The following is a 23637-nucleotide window of genomic DNA, read 5'->3' as shown; positions in this document are numbered from 1 at the left end:
AAATAAAACGTGTGGCCCGTAATTTTTGGACGTCTCTTTAAAATGACCGCTCAGAGGAGAGGATTTCTAATTTCTCTAACCGCCTGCTGCTTCCCCTCCTCTGTCCTCAGTTCCCCTCCTCGATTCCTCCGCTCGCATCTCCTGTGGGACTAAGACACGAGGAAAGGAGTCGAGAAGGGGAATTAGAGAAATGAGAAAGGGCCGAGGAAACAAAGATCATATGCCCTCCCTGTAGATTTGTTCTGGCGCCGGGTCTGTTACAGTGTAGCATAGCACATTTTTCAAGCAATATTTTTCATAACAAATAGTGCGCCTGGAAATGTAGTTTTTCTACTAAAAAAAGATTGTGTTTACTGGTGAAATACTTTGTTTCTATAGGAAAGTAACATCTTTCTTTTACTGAGAGAGTAAGGTGTATATGTTTAATGTGAATGTGTATACTATATGTGTTTTACTGCTTAGCTGAAACTGTTTAACCTATTACTGTTTTAATGTCTGATAGTTGTTTTGTGTCAATGTGTTAGACTATCAGCCTGTTTGTGAATGCAGGTCAGGTGTATTATTGAGTGAGAAGATCCAGTGAAGGAGATCCAACGATTCCAGTAGCAGTCCCACCTGGATCATTGACACTGTAACAGCCGAATGAACCATCTGCTCAATGGTAAGAGTAAAGAGTGCTCTCTAATGTATGTGACTCTGACAGATTAGACCCCATCTGATCTGAACTCAAACACAGTTAACCTTTTTCCTATATTGTTCTCAGACACACACTTCATAGTATCTTGAAACTTGGCAGAAATTCCACAACAAATACACATCCTTACTTAAACTGATCACCAAACCAAGCTCCTTAAAACAAATGTTCCTTATTTTTTTATGTCAGTGTGAATGTTGCATTTGTGTTGCTGTTCAATTGTAGGCAAACTAAAGTTACATTTATCTGAATTCACTTTTCATGCAGTGTTTATTGCTTGACTCTAAAGAGAGGTGTAGTCCTGTACCCAGGAGTTGGTTTCATATTGAAGCTCCTAAATGCCATTTCAAGCTGTTTGAGCTTCTTTTAGCACCATAAACGTATCCATTACCATTGTTGTTTTCTATTATTGTCAATTGTTTGAAGAGTGCAAAGTGACATCTTCAAAAATAGCTTGTTTTGTTCGTTTTTGTAATACTTTCGTGACAGGATTTATTCTAACTCAAACAATACTGCACAATATACTGCAGAGACTAAGCCAATCATAGACCAGCTCAATCACAGATTAGGATTATGTCTAGGAAAACATCTTAAGTGTGATTATAATAGCAGGGTGTGAGCATTCAGTCGCTGCTGGGGTGTAAGGGTCAGTTACCTCATTTGAAGTAAACATTGAGCTTAGAGGAGTCTGCAGGGAACTAAGAGCTCATTCATGTATGCACAGGAACACAAATATACCCACAGCAGAAACGTTAAAAGACATACAGTATAACTTGTACACACTTGATATTGAATCAAATATAATGTTGTTTTCATTTTCCACGCAGTCCTCCTAAATGTCGATCCCGGGCTTCAAACATGTTGTGCTGATGAGTACAACATTAGACCATATTATAAATATATAGCACTTTAAGGTGGTCCTAACCTGTATTGCTCTCTCTTCCGCCTCTCTCTTTTTTCTATCCTCCTCCTGCTGCTTTCTCTTCAGCTCCATCTCTGATTTTCTAAAATGTTTGGGGAAAAGAAAACTTTACTAAAACAGACATTACAACTTATAGTTCAAACCTTAACCATGGCATTTAAAAGAACCTGATAACCCTCCACCATCACTTACAGTCTTCTGTCGCCTTCCTCCTGTTTGCGTCGTTGCTCGTCCTTCTCCCTTCTCTTCCTTTCTTTTTCCATCTCGTCCTCGATGTGTTTCAGCCTCTCGCTCTCTTCCTCTTCCTGCTTCTTCTTATGCATTGAAGACAGCAGCTGCTCTGAGCGCTTCACCAGACCCTGGTATTCTGTGTCTATCTCTTTCCGGGTCATCAGTGTGGCCTAGGGGTCAAGAGGGAGATCAGAATGTCAGGTCATGGTCACAAAATGAACAACATACTTTATTTAGTCATCCAAGTATCCAATCAATTCTCAACCATTGGCATCAGGTGGTTCAAATCCATGGTTTGCCTTGATTACTTTAATAAGTAGTGACGACGAGATTCCCATAGGAAAGCTATCATGCGGCTCTGAATTCGACAAAAATGTTATTTACTGTCAATCAGGTGAGGTAACATCTTTACAGAGGAGTGACACTTAGTGCACTTGTAGCCTGACTCTGCACGCACTCCACAGTTACCATGGCACAAGCTTCCCATGTGGCAGGAAGGGAAGACACTGACTGACACTGAGACTGTCACTTGCGTGCTGCAGCCACAATGCTCAATTCCCCACTATACTTGTCAGACAATCAGCAGCGGCAGGAGAGGTCACCACATTGTGAAGATTCATTAGTAAGTCTCTAACGGTGACACAGGGAGGGGAGATGACAAGGTCTTCTCCCCTACGTATAGAGTTCTGAATGACAGCCATTGGCCTCTCATGCATTATTCATTCAGAGACGCTGTGCCAGGAGCAATTTCTAAGCAATCTGAACTCCATGAGTGCCTACTGTGGGGCTTTTAATACGCAAACAGACGAAGATAAAGTGAGTGAGAGAGGGTGATTGACCCTGAGGAACCTATTATCACTCCAATCATATGTGTAGATTGCTTACAGATAACAACAGAGTACAACATTTAAGAAAGAATAATGATTATTGGGAAGTTGGTGCCCCGTACCTAGAGGGTCTAATAAGACTAGTGCTTATTGCGCAGGGAGAGCTGGGATTTCACTAAGTAAGTTTGATCATTTAGCAAAACAGTTATACAATTATATAAGTGGAGAGGAGAGGATTGGATTTCTTCTTCACCAAACGCTTCTTTTTATCCTGAGGTGATGGAAAATATTGATTCTTGGAGGAAGAATGAGAAAAGGGCACGGCACACTTAGGAAAGGGCTTAATGTAGAACAGTGGAGGACTTCTTGTGCCAGGGAACTACAGGTGTGAATGTAGAGAACCATATGAGTGCGAGCCAGTCACGCTCGAAGACATGTTTGAGGAGTATTCCCCAGATAAACGCAGAAAGAAGAACAGCAACATGTTTTATTGCTCACACGGTCTCATGATCAAGGCACCTAGGAAAGCCGTTGACACTTTCAGCTTTAAAATCACCGGAGCATTAATCCTTGAGTTGTATGACTCGCCTTTATCTTTGCTAACAGAGCGTCGATGGAGGCAGCCAGATCCTGAGCCTGTTTGGCCATCTCCGGCTTGGCCTCCTTCAGCCCGCTCACCACCTCGTTGAAGCGCTCCATGTGTTTCTTCAGGTTTCGAACCTTCACCATGCCGTCGATGCTATGAGAGAAGAGAAAAATACAAACTTACACATGAACATGTCATGAATTCATGTAAGTATAGTATTCTATACGAATGACTACAATTTTGAATAGGTGAAGCCAGGAATCAAATGACGGTAGGGGGGATGAAACATTTATTTACCTGTAATCCAAATTAAATATTGCAACAAATGTTTCCTGTACTTATGCCTGGAAGAGTCTTGATTTAGAGATGATGATTTCAGACATCTCTATAGCGGACCATCTCCTAACTTTAATGTTATTTGAACGTTTGCTTGCCTGACTCATCGTCATTGCATTGACATTGGCTCACATGTCGCACCCTTTTGGCATATTGATGGTGTATTTGATGTGTGTGTTTGAGCAGAAATGATGGTGTGTTTGTGGGTTTGACTTGTTTGCAGTCTTGCACTAGAATACGTACCAAAAGTTTTGGTACGTGCCCTTTGAGCCGGTGTAGTATGACTTATCATCTACAGACTTACAGGAGATACTGTAAGATTGTGAGACTTCAGTTCTTACATTCCATATATATTCCTATAGATAAGGATCATATAATCAGGATATTCCTATCAAATGATATGCAGTATATGTGGCTGATCAATTAATCGTATTTCAATCGCAATTACGATTTTGGCTTGCAACGATTATGAAAACAACATAATCGAAATAAAACGATTATTATTATTTTTTGTATTGGTTTTTCAGTTGAATTCTACTTAAAGTTCAGGGTAATCAACTGTTAAAAACACCGTTCAAATGTTTTCATTTATTTTTCAATAAATGGATGTTTTCAAAGTAAATGGATATTAGTTTTTAATAATCGTGATATCAATTATTGACCCAAATAATCGAGATTATGGTTTTTGCCATAATCGAGCAGCCCTAGTATAAATCACACTTGACTGTTAGCTTGTGGGTCCTAGTAGCCAACAGAGCAATTATTAAAAGTCATAGGAGTGTGTTTTGGATCACATTGGCGAAAACATGTTCTAATTTAGACATTTTGCACCCGTCCACTTCCTGAATATATTGTGTATGAGGGAGGTGTGGTTGGTTGTCAACAGTTCTTTACACTACCGTGTATTCGCCGAGCCATGTCCACTTCCAAGCGTTTCAAATCCCCCTGTTATTGCATCCTGACCACATATTCAGCATCACTCTGAAATACATTGTACTATTGGCCTTTAACACCCAGTTCCTTTACCTGCAAAGCTTTTGTGCTGCATTTGGATAACTTTAATTTACTTTTAGTGTGCATTGTGCAACTCTATTATTTAGGAGAATGGACGTATCTGTACTTGGTATGGCAGAGGTATGATATTAAATGACTCAGGAGCCAAAAACTTTATCCGGACTTCCCTATACAAAACATTTTCTTTTGCTATTGTACACATACCGCCAATCACAGGGAGAATCAGATTCTTGAAAAGCTATCACCTGCATGGGTGCTTGAACAAGAGCAGCTTTTTCTAAATGCATCCCAATACAGCAAGACATACAATGTATCCCAAGCAGGGCAGTGAGACATCATTTCTTCACAGATGACTTTCTAGATTGATTTGAACTCCTAGATGCACAATATGGGAAAGCCATCAAAACCCACCAAGCGTGAATCAGTTTAAACAAAAAGCACACAAGAGTACAGGGTGACGGAGGGAAAAAAAGATAGAAAAGCGCACCCACAAACAGTGTGTGTGTGTGTGTGTGTGTGTGTGTGTGTGTGTGTGTGTGTTTGCAAAAAACAAGGAGGAAACTCACCGTGGCTTATGCTTTTTCTTACACAGCCACATGCGGACAGTCTTTTGAATCTTAATGCAGGCCAGAGCTCTGTACCTCATCTTGTTCCGAACTGTTGAGCATTGGGAGAAAAAGGAAGAGGATTTAAACAAAGATCTATAAAAATACTTGAAGTGTCGGCTTGTCCAATAAAACGTGCAAAAAAAGCCTAGAAAATACCTAGATGACACATTTGCAAATGATTGCATTTCTCAACTCTTAACATACTTGGTAAAATGCTATTCCATGGAAATAGTTCTGCAATGCCCTCCTTATACTCAAATATAATATAAAACATTATATTAAGAACTAAATATTCATAAAAGCACAAGTAATAATAAGTACCTGAAAAGTAAAAAGTTAAAATGATGGTGTAGCTAATGTTACAGATATGTGCATTTGCTGCTATAATGGGTAACATTGAGCAACATAAAGCAGGACTGAATATCGCATGTATATCACACACACACACACACACACACACACACACACACACACACACACACACACACACACACACACACACACACACACACACACACACACACACACACACACACACACACACACACACACACACACACACACACACACACACGTGATAATGAGGTGAGGTGTTGAAAAAAATAAATGGGCAGGGACATTCATTTCCTCAGGTCATTAATGCAAGCAGTGCGTGGTCAAAGCAGAGGCAGCGTTCTGTTAGAACTTTAATGCAATTTCATCGGATGCTGCTTCAAAAATACAAAGGAGCCAGTCTGCACTTTGTTAAATGGTGCAAATCAATAACTTGGCAAAGTGTAAAGGTTCAAGTAAATGCTTTTGGAGTCTCATACCTCTATATTGCTATAGGCAGCCACTTTCAATATTCAGAATGAATGGAAGAGCATGAAATATGGTTCAATATAGCTATCAGAGCTATACAGTAAGACGAAAGGAAATGACAAAGCATCTTATACATAATTCACTGGAAACTTTGTACTTCTGGCCCTTCTTCTATTATTCATTTGTTTACATTGCTGTCTTTTGTGATGGCAGACAAAGAAAAAGTGCATCAGGCTATATATTACATATACATAAAATATATTTAATATACTTAAAATAAATATGATATATTCTGAAAAATTAGTCATGACTAATAGGTAGTAGAGAAATAGACACAGGCGAAGGCTATGTAAATTACCATCACATATTTGATCTTATGTGTAGAAAAGGTAAATGATCAAGTCCTAAAATTAAACTATTACATTTATAATAGAAATAATAAAACGGAAAGACAATCTGAATGTTCTCCAAGCTTCACTGCTGTTACTCAATAGATTTCACCCACGTTTGATGACAGACAGGCTGCACCACTGGACCTTCTTCCAGAGGCTGCACAGCAACCACTGGTTGACTTTCTTCAGCAGCTCTGCGAGGTGGTCTGGATCCGACTTCATGATCTGGTCAAACTCAGCAAACTGATGCACGCACACAGACGAAAACACAGCAACAAAAACGAAATGATAACCCTTGTAGTTAACTGTGTATTTGTAGTGTTTCTGCATAATGATCTTAAACATCAATGGATAACCAATACTGTTGACTTCTATGTACCTTTCCAGGGCGGAAGAACACTCTTGTTAATCCAAACTTGAAGTCATTGTCATTTAGTCCCAGAGCTTTGAACAAAGCCTGCAGAGGCACAGAAACACATTCAGTGACAAAGCAATATTTAGAAGACTGTAGGCCGCCAAAGTGTTTATGTTTGTTAATCATTTCCCAGATGTCAGTTTGGCTAAAGGCTTTTTTGTTGCACAACTAATTAGACTTTATTTCAAACTGATTCAAAAAAATATTGTCTTAAACCAACAGCTCATTTTGTTTCTCCAGTGATTGAGAAAGAATATTCAATTTGATGCAACCCCACCTTGCAGAAGAGTCGTGGATTCAGGCGTACGAGCTTGGCCGGCATATATTGTTTATACATGTTGTAGAGCTCATGAAAGGGGGCTCTGGAGGGGAAACCCCCCTGCATCAGGTCCAACACCGACACCATTCCTAATCAAGAGAAACGTAATGTATAAAGGGCTGATGAAGAGAAAGAGTATCGCCTCTGGAATCACAATGTGCACTACTAACAATACCAAATGAACATTATTGGCTTTAATGAAAGAAAGCTGAAGTGTGTTTGTTAACATACAGCACCGACTATTCTGTTTCATCTCTTACAAGTCTTTCATGAATGTTTAATGTGTGTTTCATACAGTATCTACAAGAGGAGGCACTCCAACAAAGACTCTTACTTTAATGTAATCACAAAGGCTGTTGCAGGATTCACTTCAGCATCAGTTACAGTAGCAGCATGCATTGGCTTCAAAATACATCATTTAGCACCGTTGTTTTTCTTTAGAGCAACAGGAAGCAAATCAAATACTTTCACTTCCATCATGGCCCAAGCCTCAAGTGAAGATGTAACATTTACAAACATATATTTACATTTTCTTATGTGAACATTTAACTAAAAACTATTGACACTGTAATAGTGTTAGTGAAAACCTAGTAGCAACCTAGCAACATGTAACATTACGCTACTTTTCTGGAGAGAAATGTAAATGTACAAAAAAACCTGCGGCTTCTCTTTTTGAGGAAATCTCCAATATTTAATTCAAGTTCTTAGGTATGTCTTATCCATATTTAAATGTGTATATGTCATGAGATGCTTCACTATAGTTGTCCATCCCTTGTTTTCAATGAATAAGACGTACATTGGGTGAAGATATCTGTTGATTATTAAGTCAACTTAAAGTGATAAAAAGTGAATATAACTAAATACATCTCTATGGTAAATTGTATACATTCTTGGTCCTACCTGAGCACTGCAGCTGTGAGAGAATCAGAGCTCCTTCAAACTTGTGGCTGACCATCTTCAGGTTGGGTTTGACGCAGCGGATGAAACTTGAGCCCTAAGCACACAAAGATGGATAAGTACTTATTGATTCTAAGCAGGAAAGCAAAATAACATTTTTTAGAGAAAGTTCAATTAAAATGACATGACCTGACATTATACTCACAGTGCTGCGAAGCTTTTCTAACAGCGTGTTCAGCTGGGTCTGTGCAGGAAAAAAGATAGTGTTTAGTGATTTGATTTGTATTGTTGGAGACGAAGGTAGGCCAGACGCACATTACCAAAAGTTAACAGTCATGCAAGGACAAAGGCGAGGCAGATTTATTTGTACAGCACATTTCAACAACAAGGACATTCTAAGTGCTTTCCATAAGACATAACGGCATTAAGACAAGATATAAAAGAACCACAGGCGATTTTAAAAGATAATACAAAAAGACGAATGCAAAGTATTCCAGGGGGATTGAAGCAAAAATAAAACTGAAGATATTTATCAGATAGAATAAAATGTAGACTAAGCAGTCAAATACAGTGGTGCTATATGCAAATTATACATTAGAATAAACGTATTCTGTGCCCTAAACTACTTAGTGCTTTAATATAGAAACCAAAAGCAGAATTTAAGCCAATTCTTTGACGAACAGGACACAACTGTAAAGATCTGAAAAGTGGAGTGATGTGAGCCATTCTTCTATATTTAGTTAATCTTATATATTAACAGCATTTTACTGAATCAACTGCAGCTTCTCATTGACTTTTTCAGACGTGCACATTGATAATTCCTTCATTTCTTGATATACTGTTGAGGCAATAGTAGACGGATTGTGTAATTGTTTAAGTTTGGATGATACAACTTGGGTCCAGACAACAAGATTTCTGCCCTGGTTTGCGGTCTTGAATGTTGGCAAATGAAACTTTTAATCATTCCTCTTTGGCTCCAAAAACATTTCTTCAGCACACTTAACTATTTTTCTATTCGATAGTTACTCTGTTTGTTTGGGCCAATAGTCTTCTGCATCATTCTGGAAATATGTTGTTGTTCTCCATGACCTGCGCTCATTAGTGGGAGCATGTTGATAATGAACAGAAGAGGCTTGAGAACAGAGCCTTGAGGGACTCCACATGTCACCGAGGGGCACAAAATGGCCCCTTTCCTTTAAAAAGGTTTCAAACCAGTTAACAATGATGTAAGGTATATTTACTCAAGTACTGCACTTAGGAGGGACTTGAACTTCATTTGATTATTTAAACAAATCAGAAGTAAATAGTTTACTTTTACGTTTATCGCCATTTTCTCACCACTTCTAAAACATCATCTTACAGACTTTTAATTTTGACAGACTATTTCTATGTCAACGTGATCCTGTTTGAAACTCACACATCTTCTGGGGCATTAGTGATGGTGGCAAATATGCTACATTAGTGATAAAGAAACCTCAAGTCTGAAGCTGGAGATAGATTTTTGGTTTCTGCTGAACAAAAAGACGTACAGCTATAAGTTGTGTATTTTTTGGGCTGCTTGCTCAACACACTTTTGTGAGAGCCTATGTGTGTCATTATATTTCCTCTTATTTTTTCACATCCACTGTTTCCTTACTCCTCTCTATTATACCTCGAGCTGACTTTACCCAGCGTTATCCACCAAGGAAGGTTTTCTCAAAGGAAAGAGGTAGGGGATCTAAAAGAAGGGAACCTAAAGTAGGGAGGGAGCAGAGGGATAGGAAGAAGAGCAGAAAGGTGAGAAGTAACAGAACATTGCTAGAGATAAGAGTTAGAAAAGTCTAAAAAAAAAGGGACAAAGAGGAGAACTAAAATGTCACATTTCAATTGGCAAAGAAAGTCCGATAAGCAGAACATATTTGAAAGTCCAAAAAGAAGTCCATTTGCAAAACTGCGTCAAGTCTTTCTTCCAAAGCACTATTTTTCCATAGAGACCCATACGCGCACAGGCCCTGAAAGGCTTTGTGAGTATTCAACCCAGATAAATATACTTATATACTGTATCAGTAAAATTGTTTATAATTGTCATATAGTTACCTATAATATTTATTATTATGAATACCCAGAGCTTTGACATTTTACCCGCGGATAAACGTACAAAAATACAGTCTTTGGTTCCCCGTGACATTTTTCGCACGAAACAGAGACGTGGAGCGGTAATTTCTAAATCACATGAGGTCTTCTTATTATGCTATACCCAATAATGCTTACATGATTTAGCAAAGTGAATTAATCATTAGAATTAACATTGCATTTGCTTATAATTTGTGAAATAAAAATTAAGTATTGTCAACAACTAAAAATGAGCATGTTTTATTCACTAGTATTCATGTTCAGGGACTTTATCTAGCAATCAAAAAGGACAAACTTTGAAAACAACACTGACCTTGAATTTGTTTCCGACGCTGATGAAGCCGAGTTTGCCCGCCTTCTGTTTGGTATCCCTGTTGGTGATTGAGTTCTCAAAAAGCTCCCGAACAAATGTATCTTTCGATTCAGACACTAAGCTTTCCAGGGACATGTGGAGGGCGTCATTATTCTTCTCCACAAACCGAATCTGTGGACAAACACAATGCATACCTTTAGGTAGTGGCAGACTTTAATACAAATTCAAAACATGGAAAATCAAATGAGGAATAAATCAATCCCTGCATCATACAAAACTCACTTTTCTGAAAGTGATATGTTGTGACATTTGTACCAGTTCATCAAATGTGCTAAAACAAAAATGTGTTTCTTAAAGAATTGTACTGGTAAGTGATTCAGTAAGCATATTTGTATTATTACATTACATGTCACTTGCTAGACGCTTTTATCCAAAGAGACTTACATACTCAATACTGTGGGCAATCCCCACAGGAGCAATTTGGGGTGAAGTGTCTCAGGAACACAACGACATGCTGACTGCAGTGGGGTTTGAGCCCTGATCCGAACACCAACGCACAACCCACTGCACCACACAGCGGCATATATCCTCAATTGCCATTATTTAACCAAGCATAGCAATGACAAGAACATTTTCATTCAACCTACTTTATGCCACTCTATAAACAGAGGTGTTTATTGAAAAATATTCTATCACTTGGTTTTGTTAATACCATCGAACCCCAACATACTAAGATCTGATTACCGTCTCATAGCACACCGCTCCAGCAAAGTGCCTGATAATAAAGCCTTCGTCATCCCGAAGATTCCTGTGAATGGTCAACTTTGACTTTCTGGGAACCTAAATGGAAATGGAAGAAAGTAAATCATGTTTAATGACAGAGCTATAGTATATATACATAGATTTTAATCTGATCCTATCCATCCCCATCCCAACAACAGAATCATGGTAAATATTGAATGAGGAGAACAAAACATTTGTATCCATAAAGGGCAGTGAAATCCAGCCATAACTTGTATAATATAGATTCTAACAAACTTTTCCAGGGTTATTTGTAGCTATTTAACATGTTTAGTTTCAACAAAATACAGTAATAACCGCACACCCCAAAAAGTAAAGTACCACAAGTTTTATAAAGGACCCCAAAAGTCCATTACTAAAAAACACTTCTGGATAAAAGAAATGTAGCACTAAGCCTTTTTAAGGTCCATTGACTTCATCAGTGAGGGGAACCATAATGAAATATTATAAATTGTGAAGACCGCATAACAAAAATGTTAGCTCACAGCCTAATTGAGCGCTATAGATTAAGATGAATGTCTTTCACCCTATTAAATGTATCACCATGTCTTGAGTTAGAACTCTCCCTGCAGCAGACTGTGGCTGCAGCCAACACACTCTAATCTTAAGCTTGAATTGGTGTCAAGGCTACATTTCTAAAAAGGATTTCATGCTCGCAGAGATACGGGCGGCGGCGAACAATAGTGACAATGACAGAGACGGAGGGAGGGACTGGGACTGTGCGTCATATTCAGAACTGCGGTTTCAAAGAGCCAGAGTATAAGTGATCAGAATGACAAAACCAATGTGCTGTTACATCGCTGCCACGTCTCACAAAAGATCTGGGTGCACAAAGGAAAAGAATAATAGCACCATAATGGAGAAAAAAGCAAGAACAGAAGGAGAGGGAGAATAAGAAAACATAATGGAAAAGGAAAGAGGGAGGGGGGAATGGGAGAGGGGAAGAGAGCAGCTACGAGAACTCGCCGTCAGTCTGAAGTGCTCTTTGTGCTTGCTGTGGACAGCCAGAGCAAAGTGTTGGTCGCTGGCCTGGGGGAGGCGGTTCTCTTCATCCAAAATGTCCAGGATCCCCACCAGCTTTGCCTCCACTAGGTCTGAAACAAACAATTATATGTGTATCTATAACATTTGAATGATTAATATTGAATCTATCCTCACGATAAATGGAAAAACACAAATGCAAAAAGTTCAACCTTGATGCCTAAAATGCCAGCTAACCAAACCTAGCAATATTTTTCAACAATCTAATATTTTCTGAACTTTTTAGGGACAACAATAAAAGAAATAAATCCTTTCTATTCTATTATATAAGAAGAGGTTACGGTAGAAAACAGTGGTCACACGATATAAAAGCACTCAACCTTTAGTTTATGAATGACATTTATCGGAAATCTCCACTGTTTACTGTTTCTGGACATGAATATTCAAAGTACAAAAACATGTTTATCAGGATGCTCATTTATCCTTATATCTGAATTATTCATGCTCCATGCTGTTTGGAATACAATCTGATAGCGAAGGACCTCCGATAGAAATTTACATGAACAAGCACCTGTGCATAAATCCTGAAGATTGATGAGTGAATTAATGGCCAGCCCAAACGGTCATTTGCAAGTCATGAATGTTATTCACGGCTGTCAGTTAACCTCGCACCTGAATAATCACAGCCTTTGAAATACAAATCAAACGGCTTCACCTTGATACACTCACTACTTCGTCCCATTCATTTCAGGATACACATGAGGACAGACACAACAAAACGGAGTCGGATGGGGGTGGGGGGAGTTGCACAAAAGAGTCCATGACACCCCCAAATACTCATTACTCCTTTCAGACATATGGATTTGCCTTCTTCTTTATAATGAGAAGTCGGTATTTTCGTCGCCCCGACAGGTGTATTTCTCCCTGCTCTGACGTGTAGCTAAGAGCACAAGGAACGGCCCAAATGAACGCCGTGTGGGGGAGCTGCACTTGAAGCAACCTCGGTACACTTGTGATGTGTGTGGGCTCAACAGAAAGCCACTTTTTATGTTTTGCAGCACAAGCCCTCAAAGACGACACTTCATCTTAATGATGTCCCCGAGAGACACTCTATGGTCCTTTTTATCACTTCACCCAGGGTGCAGAGACATGTCGATATCAAAACACATACTCCTACACAGGTATTTTTGATTGTGGTTATTTGAAACTAACTCAACTCTACCCTCAGCTTATCGTTCCTTTTTTTTTTACGTACCAAGCAATGCAGAGATCTTTTTTTTTACCTTCAACAGTGAGACAGGTAGATGGTAAACTTGTTATAGCGGCAGTCTTTGAGGATCAACAGTGTGCTCAGAGGAAAACCTCACGAAACGTACCTATGCAGTCCTGGTTGTCAACATAATGCACCTCGTTCACTCCCAGGCCTTCCCTTTGATACAGCTCTTGCTCCTGCACACACAAGGCCAATTGTCAAGAACTAAAAAACACATTCTGAAAAATGTCCTGATAATAAATGACTTTTTTTGAGTGGCTTCAGAACATCTGAAACCTCAAAGAAGCAAACAAAATACATTGAACTGACAATACACAATTGAGATAATGAGACAGAGAGACAGATTAATTGGAGACCTTGGAAGAGAACAGCGTTAAGAGATCACAGGAGAGAAACACTCCCCATCATGTCCCTTGAGAAATTAGCATTCTAATGAGAGAGTGCAGGAGATACGGAGAGGGGGTGGGGGGGGTGAGAAAATAGAGAATCCAGAAGCTTAGAGTGCCAACCACTCCGTCCTGGCTCGGGGAGTTTGGTTTGTTAGTGACACGACATGGCAGGTTTCCCAGGATGAAGAAGTAAAGCACACCAAATCACCTAAATCCACTCGCTGCTCACTCACCTCTTTGAGAATACGCTCATTGAAGAACTGCTGCAGTTTCTCATTGCAGTAATTGATACAGAACTGCTCAAAGCTGTTGTGTTCAAAATACTCTGAAAGAAGGGGGAGAAAAAAAAAAAAAACTGAAAAATCATACATCTCAATTAATTTTCCAATTTTTGCAAAGCATGTGTTTATTATGCAGTCGGGGGGAAATTAATTCTCCAGCAAAGCCCTGGTAATGAAGTGTGTGTGTTTGCATTAGGGTGCTTATATTAAGAAGCACAGACATGGCTTTCTTTAATGGAGTGCATTTTAAACGAACTAATGAGAAAAAGCAGTCAATCTGAAACATATGTTCACACTGTGTTATCAGTTATTGTGGGCAAATTGTATTTAGTTACATTTCATTTCCACATGTTATCTAACAGTAACTGCATTCTATTACCAAACCCAGCGATGTCCAACACCCCGATGAAGTTGGAGGAAGTCTTGAAGGGGAAACACTCGTTCACTCGTTTCACCACATGATCAAAGAGGCGGCTGTACACTGCCTTTGCGAGGGCATCGCGGGCATTATTTGCTTGTTCCACCTTTAGAGGCACTCTGGAGGGACACACAAAGTGGGACATTGAGACACAGTCCGAAACTGGGACATGTTGGTCCTTTTAATAAACCTCCCTTTTTATTTTTTCTCCTAATAAACCCAATGTTCATGCGGCAGCGAAAGTTGAGCAGTGTTGATGTGACACTTTTCTGCCGCATTGTTCCCGTTTGATCTCTATAGTGAAACTAGGCATTCATTTTTAAAGAGAGGGTTTCCGAGCCAAAGATGTGGTATTAAAACTAAAATATGAACCCTGAACTCTACTAGGCTCTCTAATGGCGCTTTAACACCATTTATTTTTACATTATTTAAAGGGGTGACCGTGTGAGCAAAGTGCAGATCCACAGCGACCCAGAGTTCAACTCACTTGTCCCAGGTGGGAGGAAACTGAATTTCAAATGGAAAGTTCTCACTTCTGCTATGATAGGATGTTAAACACTTCATATTCCACACACTCGGGTATCATTTCCAGCCAGAGAATAGACCAGCGTTTCTCCATTTCACCTTGCCACGAGTTAAACATACTAAGATCCTTTTGTAAACGTCTTTATCCAATGCAATGTTTCCTTTGCACACTAGTTTGAGACTTATCATCCCATCACACCCACCACCCCCTCTGTAAGGGGTGGGTGGGGGGGGGGTGGGTGATCTGTCTGGGGCTTAATGACAAAGCCATGCCCCCTTCGCTCCACCTGCTCCCCAGACAGCAGGCCTTTACAGTACTGAAGCCATGCTCGCCTGCCTCCTCAGATACAGCCTGCATTATTTATGTGGAGAAAACACTTCCAGGCCAGGCCGGCATCTGGCCCTGCTGAAATATTCATCTATCAAACCTGGCCCTATCACTCAAACACCACATCATCACCAAAGTGCACATGAGCAGTGCCAATAATACTGCAACACACTATCTTATTATTATTATCTTCTTTCATATAAGCACAATATCCAGAACCCTCTGCATGTGGGTTAATGTTTGCTGTGAGGGGTTTGGACAGAGACACAGAGCACTTGCCTGCAAGGAATAATAAAGCCTATCAAAAAATACTTTAGAATTAAACAATGAAAATTGAAAAAGCTTAATTAAGTGTCCGGATTTAATGTCATTATGTTACAGATGACCTTAATTCTTTAGAGGATAGTATCAAGAAGATTGTTTTCTCAACAACAAAAGAAGTTGTGAGGAGTCACCGAAGAGAGCCGTCCTCTCTTACTTGATAACTGTTCCTTTGGCGCCCCCTGCTGTAGTGAGCATGACTCGGGTTGTGAGGCTGACTCGCAGATCATCCTGGTCCAGACCCAGCAGATCGGCACAGTACTCCAGAGTCTGGCCCGACTGATTCTTCAGTACGCAACCGCCTGAAACACACACAATACAAACAAGCCTATAGTACAATATATGGTATTGTTAAAAAAACTCAAATAAGCAGAATTATATTGTGTAGTCAGACAGGAGAATGAAGAGGGAAGTGTTAAAGCTGTGAATATCAACAGCCTGATAAAGAGCTGGGTTCAAGGCGCAAGAAGAAAATGAGAATAAGAAGTCAGGAGAAACTTCTGAAAACTCATGAAAGGTTTCAAAGAGTGCTTTCTTTAATCCATAGAGACTTTGATTGCAGAGAAACAGGGAGAGAATGAGAACCCGGTTACCTGGGTAACAGAGGCTCTCTTTATCACCATTCCACTTTCTTTAAACACTGCGGTGTGTGGCATTGATTAATAGTTGCCGATCTGTCCCTTTTGAAATGAATATTAATGAACATAATACATTAATATGTCTGTGATAACATCCAAGGACATCGATTCTTCAACATTTGTTATTGATTCTACCATGTGGAATTCAATGTGCTCAGATCTATTGAAACAAACTTTTCAAAAGGAGAGATTCGAAGGGCGGAATATTTAGTTCATACATTTTTTTCAATAAATGCTTTAGCTGCCTAGAGGCCTCTTAGCTAAACATCCTCTGGCATAAAGGAAGTGTATATTTGTCTTCCCTCTGGCAGCAGTAAAACTGAAAAAATGGCTGTTTTTCGAAGTACAGACATATGAACACTATGCACATTGACACACACAAATGTTCAAGAGGGATCTAACTCAAATATTGACAATCCCACCGGTGATTCTAAACATGTTGTAACCATTTGTAATTCCAGCATGTGTCTGACCTGAGGAGCTCCCTGTTTCTTCAAAGTCGATGTTGCCCAGATGCAGGACGCCAGCCACCACCCTGAACAGGTCCAGCTTCTCCGTGTCGTCCAGCCCGATCTTCTTCATGGCCCCACACATCCTGTGGAAGTCCCCCTGGTCGTCCAGAAGAGGGTCCTTCAGAGCACCCACCTTCAGATGCTACAAAACACACCAGTGATTCAGTCAAAGTAAATATCTTTACATGAATGTGTTGAAAGAGCCTCCACCAGCAGCACACAGCAAACACTACCAACTAAGGCTGCTTTGCTACAGTAGCTTTGTATCCACATGTCTTAACTTGAAGTACTACATGTATAAAGTATAGATTAGAGCCTATGTAACAACTAGCAATATCTCAGCGATATAAAAGAAGAGGCACAAAAAACAGGCATGCAGAGTGAAATGTAACTTGAACAGAAGGCTTCAAGATTGAAAACGTAGAATAACTATAGAATAACAACTGACAAGAGCTGCACAAATATTACTGGTTATACTGTAAGATAAGAGAGAGACATTACAGTTGTTTTATTGTTCATTTTTCATGTTTCATTTGTGTGTTGGCTATTCTTAAACACAAAACATAAATTGTTAAAGGTCCCATGTCATGGTTTTCCGGTTATTACCCGTCCCCTTGTGTGTTATGAAGGTATGCATGTAAACGGTCTGCAAAGTCACAAACCCTCAAAGTACACCCTGTAGCGAGTAAAACTCTAACACAGAAAAGACCTGTCTAGCTGCCCCAGAACGCCTCGTTGGAGATTTCTCATTTTCTTCCTTCGTACAGTGAAGTGCCCATACCCAAATGGACCAATCCGTGGAGCCGTTACGTTACGTCCGCGGAGCCGTTACGTTAAGTTAAGTTAAGTTCGTGGATTGGTCCAAATGGGCCAATCCGCGGACTTCCTCACACACACACAGACTCAATCTTTTCTCAGCTGCAGCTCCGCCGATTCCTCCTCCCTGAGATGGCTGGACGCGGCGAGGCTGTGAGGCGGTGTGTGAGCACACACACAAACTCCCAGCCAGGCTGCGGGTGTGCGTGTGTGTTCGGGCTGTCTCGCAGATGGCCACTGGGCTAATAGGGAGGGGGGGGGCAGGAGCTCCAACAAGCCGTTTAGGACAGAGAGTGAATACACATACTATACAGAGATGCTGTATGAGAAACCAATGTGATTTTGGAAAATTGCACAATATAAATCTATCTTAGTAGACCTCAACACTGGAATTATGATCAGTAGAAATGGCCATGACATGGGACCTTTAACAGTTTGGAAATATACAATAATTGTGCAGCCCTATATTGTATGACTGAAAATAAGCTGAGTAAGCATCTATTGTATTGTATCCAAGCCACATGCAGGCAATGAGGAAGCATGCACCCTCATTTCCATTTTGCTCTCCTAACAGCAGCTTGTAAAACCTGAGAGTCTCAGTGTTTACTTTAGGAAAAGCAGAGGATAGAGAGCAGAGAGGCCTGATGAGGAAGGAAACATCACCTTATTGTCCTTTATAACAGACACGAGGGAGGACACAGATGTACAATGACTAGATTAGCAACATATTAATAACACACAATATTCTGACAACGACACAGCCTACAGTGCTTAAGTCTCTCAGTTGTTAATCACTGTGATTGTTATAAATTGTAAACACATAGTAAACATGTTAAAAAAGACCCTTTCCCATTTTATACAGAATTGAAATATTTAATAAAAGCACTTTAATTTATTGTAATTGCAGTCCAAAATAATGTCTCAAACAAATGTAAAATGTTTATGGCACATATTTAAAAAAATAATACAAAAATAACATGTTTAAAAATATAGAGCTTTAAATGTTAAGGTTATAATGGAACCAAAACTAATGTAACACCAGCGGCCTCTGGAAAGAAATTCAAGAAATAGATGTTATGATTAACCGCCGAGGTACACAGAAGGTGTATTACTAGGCTAAGTTCTCCCATGACTATATCCATCAATAGAGAAGGGAAAGCACTTCCTTTTGTTTACCACCTGATTATCCCCAAACTTTGATTGGCATAATAAAATAAGATATTATTCTATCTTGGAAAACAAGAGTGAAATGAACCTGTATAATTAGTCCCTGAGAGAGCAACATGTCACACTTCTTCTTCTTCTAATTGTTTCATGATATTAATTACACATCTCCTGCAGGCTTTGCGGGCCCTGGTTCTTTTTCATGTCATACATAATTCATCAAACACGCAGACCTGAACTAATTCCTTGGCATGAAATATTCTTATTGACCACTTCCTGCATATCATTTCACATTTGCAGCTGGTTTCCTTGAGTATGTGTCTGGAATTTGCTTTCAGTCTGTGCTTACTCATCACTATTGGGAAAATAATAATGTACATTGCTCTAAAAAGATTGATTGAAGAGCAAAGAACAAAAAAGCCAAGCATTGCAAATCATTCCTCATCCTTTGCTTCTGGACATACAGTCGGGTAATTCAACACAAGTGTCCAAAGTAATCATGTATTTGGTTATGTGATTAAACCAGAACAAGAAGTGACATTACCTCAGGACTCTTGCGGTTCTGCATGATTTGTTTATCAGCGTCCTTACTGGCAAAGTATCTGGTGCATCCTCGGTTCAGGTACTGCAACGGAAACAAATCAGCTTAAAAACATTCAAACATAATCAAGCTTTGATAAATGAAATCCTGACACCGTATAAATGCATTTAACTCGGTGTTGCAAACCTAGTGGGGATATTTGTATTGATTTTCATCGTCTAAAGACACTTGGTTGTCTCCTTCTAATATCGCTCCACGGCTGACTAGTAGTGAATCACATGAAGTAATTGCCTCTGTTGATGTGGGTGTCACCTCAGGGACCTGAGAAAATGACACTATGATAAACATCTAAAGGAACAGCTTGTGCTGCTTGTTGTTCCGTTAAACGTTGTTTTGTCGGGCATGTGGAAGGAAATAAATGCTGGGGTAAACACCTTTATGCTCTCTGACTTCACACCTGATGAGTTGATAATTGCATTCACACAGAGAACAATTCAATTGAGAATTATTTAGTCACTGAGGCAAGTTTAATTTCACTTGGGAGGACCTCTTGACTTGAAAATTAGCTACTGTGACATCTAGTGGTGGTCCTCAGAACTGCCATGTCTACTCCTTAAAAAGTTAATTGAATTACATGTAAGCAGCTTTGTTTCTGAGAAACATTGACATGTCTGAGCCTACTGACCCTGAAGCTGTCTGGGGAGTCCAGGTGCAGTTTCTTCTTGATGTCCTCCGACGCCCCGGCACACAGCCTGTAGAAGATGTGGTAGTTCCTCTCGTCGTTATTCTGCATGCAAATCCTGGACTTCTCCAGCAAGTAGTGGGAGACAAATCCACCCACGACCACATTCTGGGAACACGAGGGAAGGATTAAAGCTTTAAATCAGAATTCTAATTCAGAAACTAGACGCAGTAAGTCTTAGAGAAAGCTAGGACCAATCAGTCGTTATGTAGTACCTTCTCATTGAAGTGGATTTCCACAAACTTCCCAAAGCGACTGCTGTTATTATTTCGGACTGTCTTTGCATTTCCAAAGGCCTCGAGAAGGGGATTTGCTGAAATTTGAAACAAACTCAGTATCACACTGCCCACATGCAGTACATACAATACAGTATTGATACTTAATAATTGTTGATAGATTGTTATTGTATTACCTTCAACAATTCTCTCGTCAATATCTTGACCAGTTCCATATGTTATGGTGAGATATCTACAGGGTGGGGATGAAATTAGAACAATGTAGATGTCTATACAATTACCGGTAGATAAACATGGTGAGACACTCTGAAATCCATCCACCGTTTACACCGTCTCTTACACAGTAGCTACATGTGACAACCTCTTTGATGGTTTTCCATCTGCTTTCAGCCTAATTGAAGTTTACAATCAAGTTAGAGTGGGGAAAATATCTTCGTTTGGAAAGAGAGGGGACATTTTGATTTGTAACTTCATACAGAATCTCCTAATCACACAAGCACAAGACGGAGGTAAAGCTGAGTGAAAGTGAGAAGAAGATGAGAGATGATTCCCATGTACCTGAGAACAAACTTGGTGTTTTCAGTCTTTCCGGCACCAGATTCCCCGGACACTACGATGGACTGACTCATCTTGAGAACCTTCATATCCCTGTAGGCTTTGTCGGCTGAAAGAAGAAACAACGTGCATCACTTTCGGCTTGTTGTTGAATATGTTACCTCACAGTGATTAGAAGGTGTGGGCTCTCACCTATAGCGAAGACGTGAGGTGGCAGAGTTCCCAGTGACTTCCCTTTGTAGGACTTAATGGCGTCAGGGCCGTACAGTTTGGGGATGTCGTAGTAGGGATTCACAGCTATCAAGATATTAGCCACATACGTCTGTAAGAGACACGCAGGTATGATTAGGAGAAAGCTAATGAACAGCCAACAGAATATAAATGACACACCTTTTCCCCATCCACCAGCTGTCCCTCATTTCCTAAGTGAGTGATCCGGGTTGTTTGCCAGTCTGACTTTGTGACCCTTCTCTAGCTTCCATTGCCTCTTTACCACCTGGTACTTTCCCCCCAGGGACCCAAGGACAGGGATCCTCTCTCCTGCTGAGCTCCAGCCTGTTACTGTATCTCCTTATGATGCAACTGGATAGCACTGAGGCCATTGCAGGAGCACATCAATAAAGTATGTCAACGTGTGCTAATGCAGACTAGCATAGAAAAAGAGGAATACGTACGTAGATGAGGTCTTTATTGTACCGCACTCTGACGTTGTTGAGAAGGGTTGCTTCATTCAAGTACATAAGGGTACCTAAAAACAAGGAATGAACAAAGATAATGAAAATGTCTTCTGTGAAAATAGATATTTAACAATAAAAGGGAACTGTGTGTTGACTTACAGTTGTCCTCTACATGTTTGTTGACATCTTCCTCAGCTGGGAAGACTTGGCTCATCGGAGCAAGAAATGTCTGCAACACAAACAAACAGTTTTCATTTGACATGTTGTCACTTTCAGGATAGATAGACATGCTACATGTGGCACTGTCTCTCTTTATCCCTGCCAACTTTACGTACAAGATTATTCATTATCCTCCGACAAGCTTGTGACACAAAACAAATGTTTATTAGCACCGAGAAAGGGGGGAGACATGTTCGGGCTGAATAAAAAAAAAAAGCTAAGCAAGACTGCATAAACATGAATCATTCATCACAGTTAAAGATCACACTAATGATGTTTGGTGCGACATGTTCCCAGGCAAAATGAGTTACTGATATTCTCCCTCTATTGTTTAAGAGTCTGAGTTAATGGAAATAAACTCGATGGAACAAGCCGGCTGTGAGAGAAACAAGGGGGAGACATGGCAGGACGATTAATAATTTGGTGGGAGGGCAACCGGATCTGAGCACCTGTGTGTGTGTGTGTGTGTGTGTGTGTGTGTGTGTGTGTGTGTGTGTGTGTGTGTGTGTGTGTGTGTGTGTGTGTGTGTGTGTGTGTGTGTGTGTGTGTGTGTGTGTGTGTGTGTGTGTGTGTGTGTGTGTGTGTGTGTGTGTGTGTGTGATATAACATTACTGTGGGGACCTAAATCTGTTTACACAGTCACGTGTGGGGACTCGCCTCCCTTATGGGGACAAAATGGAGGTCCCCATAAAGGGAATCATTAATTTTATGGTGAAGACTTGGTTAGGTTTAGGGTAAGGGTAAGGGTTAGGATAAGGCATGGGTTGGTTATGGTTATGGTTAGGATAAGTCTCCAGGAAATGCATGAAAGTCAATGTAATGTCCCCTGAAGTGATGAATACATGGTATGTGTGTGTGTGCGTGCGTGCGTTCGCGTGCGTNAGGAAATAAGGAAAGGAAACAAATCGAGGAGAGGAGAAAAGGATAATCTGGATATGGACACAATGAGAGGAGAGGAAACAAGGAAAGGAAGGAGAGAGGTACATTGAAGAGGTGACAAGGAGGGGGAAATAAATAAGGAGAGGAGAAACTAGAGAAGTTATGGTAACAGAACAATAAATACTGAAGGACACATCAAGAGGAAACAGGAAAAGGGGATTAAACAAGTAGAGGAAACAAGAAGAGGAGAAGAGAAAAGGAAACAAGGAAAGGAGAAGTCATTTGGATATAGAAACAATGAGAGGAGAGGAAACAAGGAAAGGAGAAGTCATTTGGATATGAAAACAATGAGAGGAGAGGAAACAAGGAAAGGAAGGAGAGAGGGAAATTAAGAGGAAATATAAATAAGGTGAAGAAACAAATGAAGGAGAGGAGAAAAGGTGAGAAAAGGATGCAAGGAAAGGAGAAGTCATTTGGATATGAAAACAGTGAAGGGAGGGGAAACAAGGAAAGGAAGGAAAGATAAATAAGGAGATAACACAGTATACTCTTCACTCAGGAAACACAAATCAATACGGAAAGCATCTCAGTGACGTAATACAGAATATGGAAATGAGTCTACCGTCAGCCACGGTCACAGAATCTGTTGACTTCCACTTTACAGTCTCATTACTGAACTCCACACGTAGCATGACGAGATGAAATATGAGAAATGGACATCCCAAGGACTCGCTAACAGGAGAAGAGACCGAGTGAGAAACCACAGCGCCATTAGCAGCTGCTAAGGTGGCTGAAACAAGGCTGCTGCTGCGGGGGCATTAGCATCCTTCACCACGACAGGAAATCACTTCTGCAGACCCCAAGTATTAAAATC

At 40.1% G+C, this 23637-nt stretch overlaps 1 protein-coding gene across 1 annotated transcript in view; it reads right to left on the bottom strand.

Moving 5' to 3' along the window:
- Positions 1 to 23637, bottom strand: part of myo6b (myosin VIb) — a 46416-nt gene that overhangs the window by 14500 nt on the left and 8279 nt on the right. The window contains exons 3-27 of the mRNA XM_010771251.1: positions 21825 to 21894; positions 21663 to 21736; positions 21181 to 21310; positions 20992 to 21097; positions 20610 to 20665; positions 20413 to 20510; positions 20141 to 20305; positions 19459 to 19539; positions 16896 to 17076; positions 15942 to 16086; positions 14572 to 14729; positions 14145 to 14236; positions 13626 to 13698; positions 12235 to 12362; positions 11212 to 11307; positions 10468 to 10638; positions 8248 to 8286; positions 8046 to 8139; positions 7104 to 7234; positions 6791 to 6868; positions 6525 to 6654; positions 5177 to 5267; positions 3263 to 3413; positions 1809 to 2017; positions 1620 to 1698 (exon numbers count right to left, since the gene is read on the bottom strand). Coding sequence (XP_010769553.1) covers positions 1620 to 1698; positions 1809 to 2017; positions 3263 to 3413; positions 5177 to 5267; positions 6525 to 6654; positions 6791 to 6868; positions 7104 to 7234; positions 8046 to 8139; positions 8248 to 8286; positions 10468 to 10638; positions 11212 to 11307; positions 12235 to 12362; positions 13626 to 13698; positions 14145 to 14236; positions 14572 to 14729; positions 15942 to 16086; positions 16896 to 17076; positions 19459 to 19539; positions 20141 to 20305; positions 20413 to 20510; positions 20610 to 20665; positions 20992 to 21097; positions 21181 to 21310; positions 21663 to 21736; positions 21825 to 21894 — 2826 coding nt within the window. The remainder of the gene's footprint in view (positions 1 to 1619; positions 1699 to 1808; positions 2018 to 3262; positions 3414 to 5176; positions 5268 to 6524; positions 6655 to 6790; positions 6869 to 7103; positions 7235 to 8045; positions 8140 to 8247; positions 8287 to 10467; positions 10639 to 11211; positions 11308 to 12234; positions 12363 to 13625; positions 13699 to 14144; positions 14237 to 14571; positions 14730 to 15941; positions 16087 to 16895; positions 17077 to 19458; positions 19540 to 20140; positions 20306 to 20412; positions 20511 to 20609; positions 20666 to 20991; positions 21098 to 21180; positions 21311 to 21662; positions 21737 to 21824; positions 21895 to 23637) is intronic.

This window comes from Notothenia coriiceps, unplaced genomic scaffold (assembly GCF_000735185.1).
Source record: "Notothenia coriiceps isolate Sejong01 unplaced genomic scaffold, NC01 NC01_scaffold00009695, whole genome shotgun sequence".
Classification (NCBI taxonomy): Eukaryota; Metazoa; Chordata; class Actinopteri; order Perciformes; family Nototheniidae; genus Notothenia; species Notothenia coriiceps.
The sequence above is the reverse complement of the archived record's forward strand: the minus strand, read 5'-3'. Positions and strand labels throughout refer to the sequence as shown.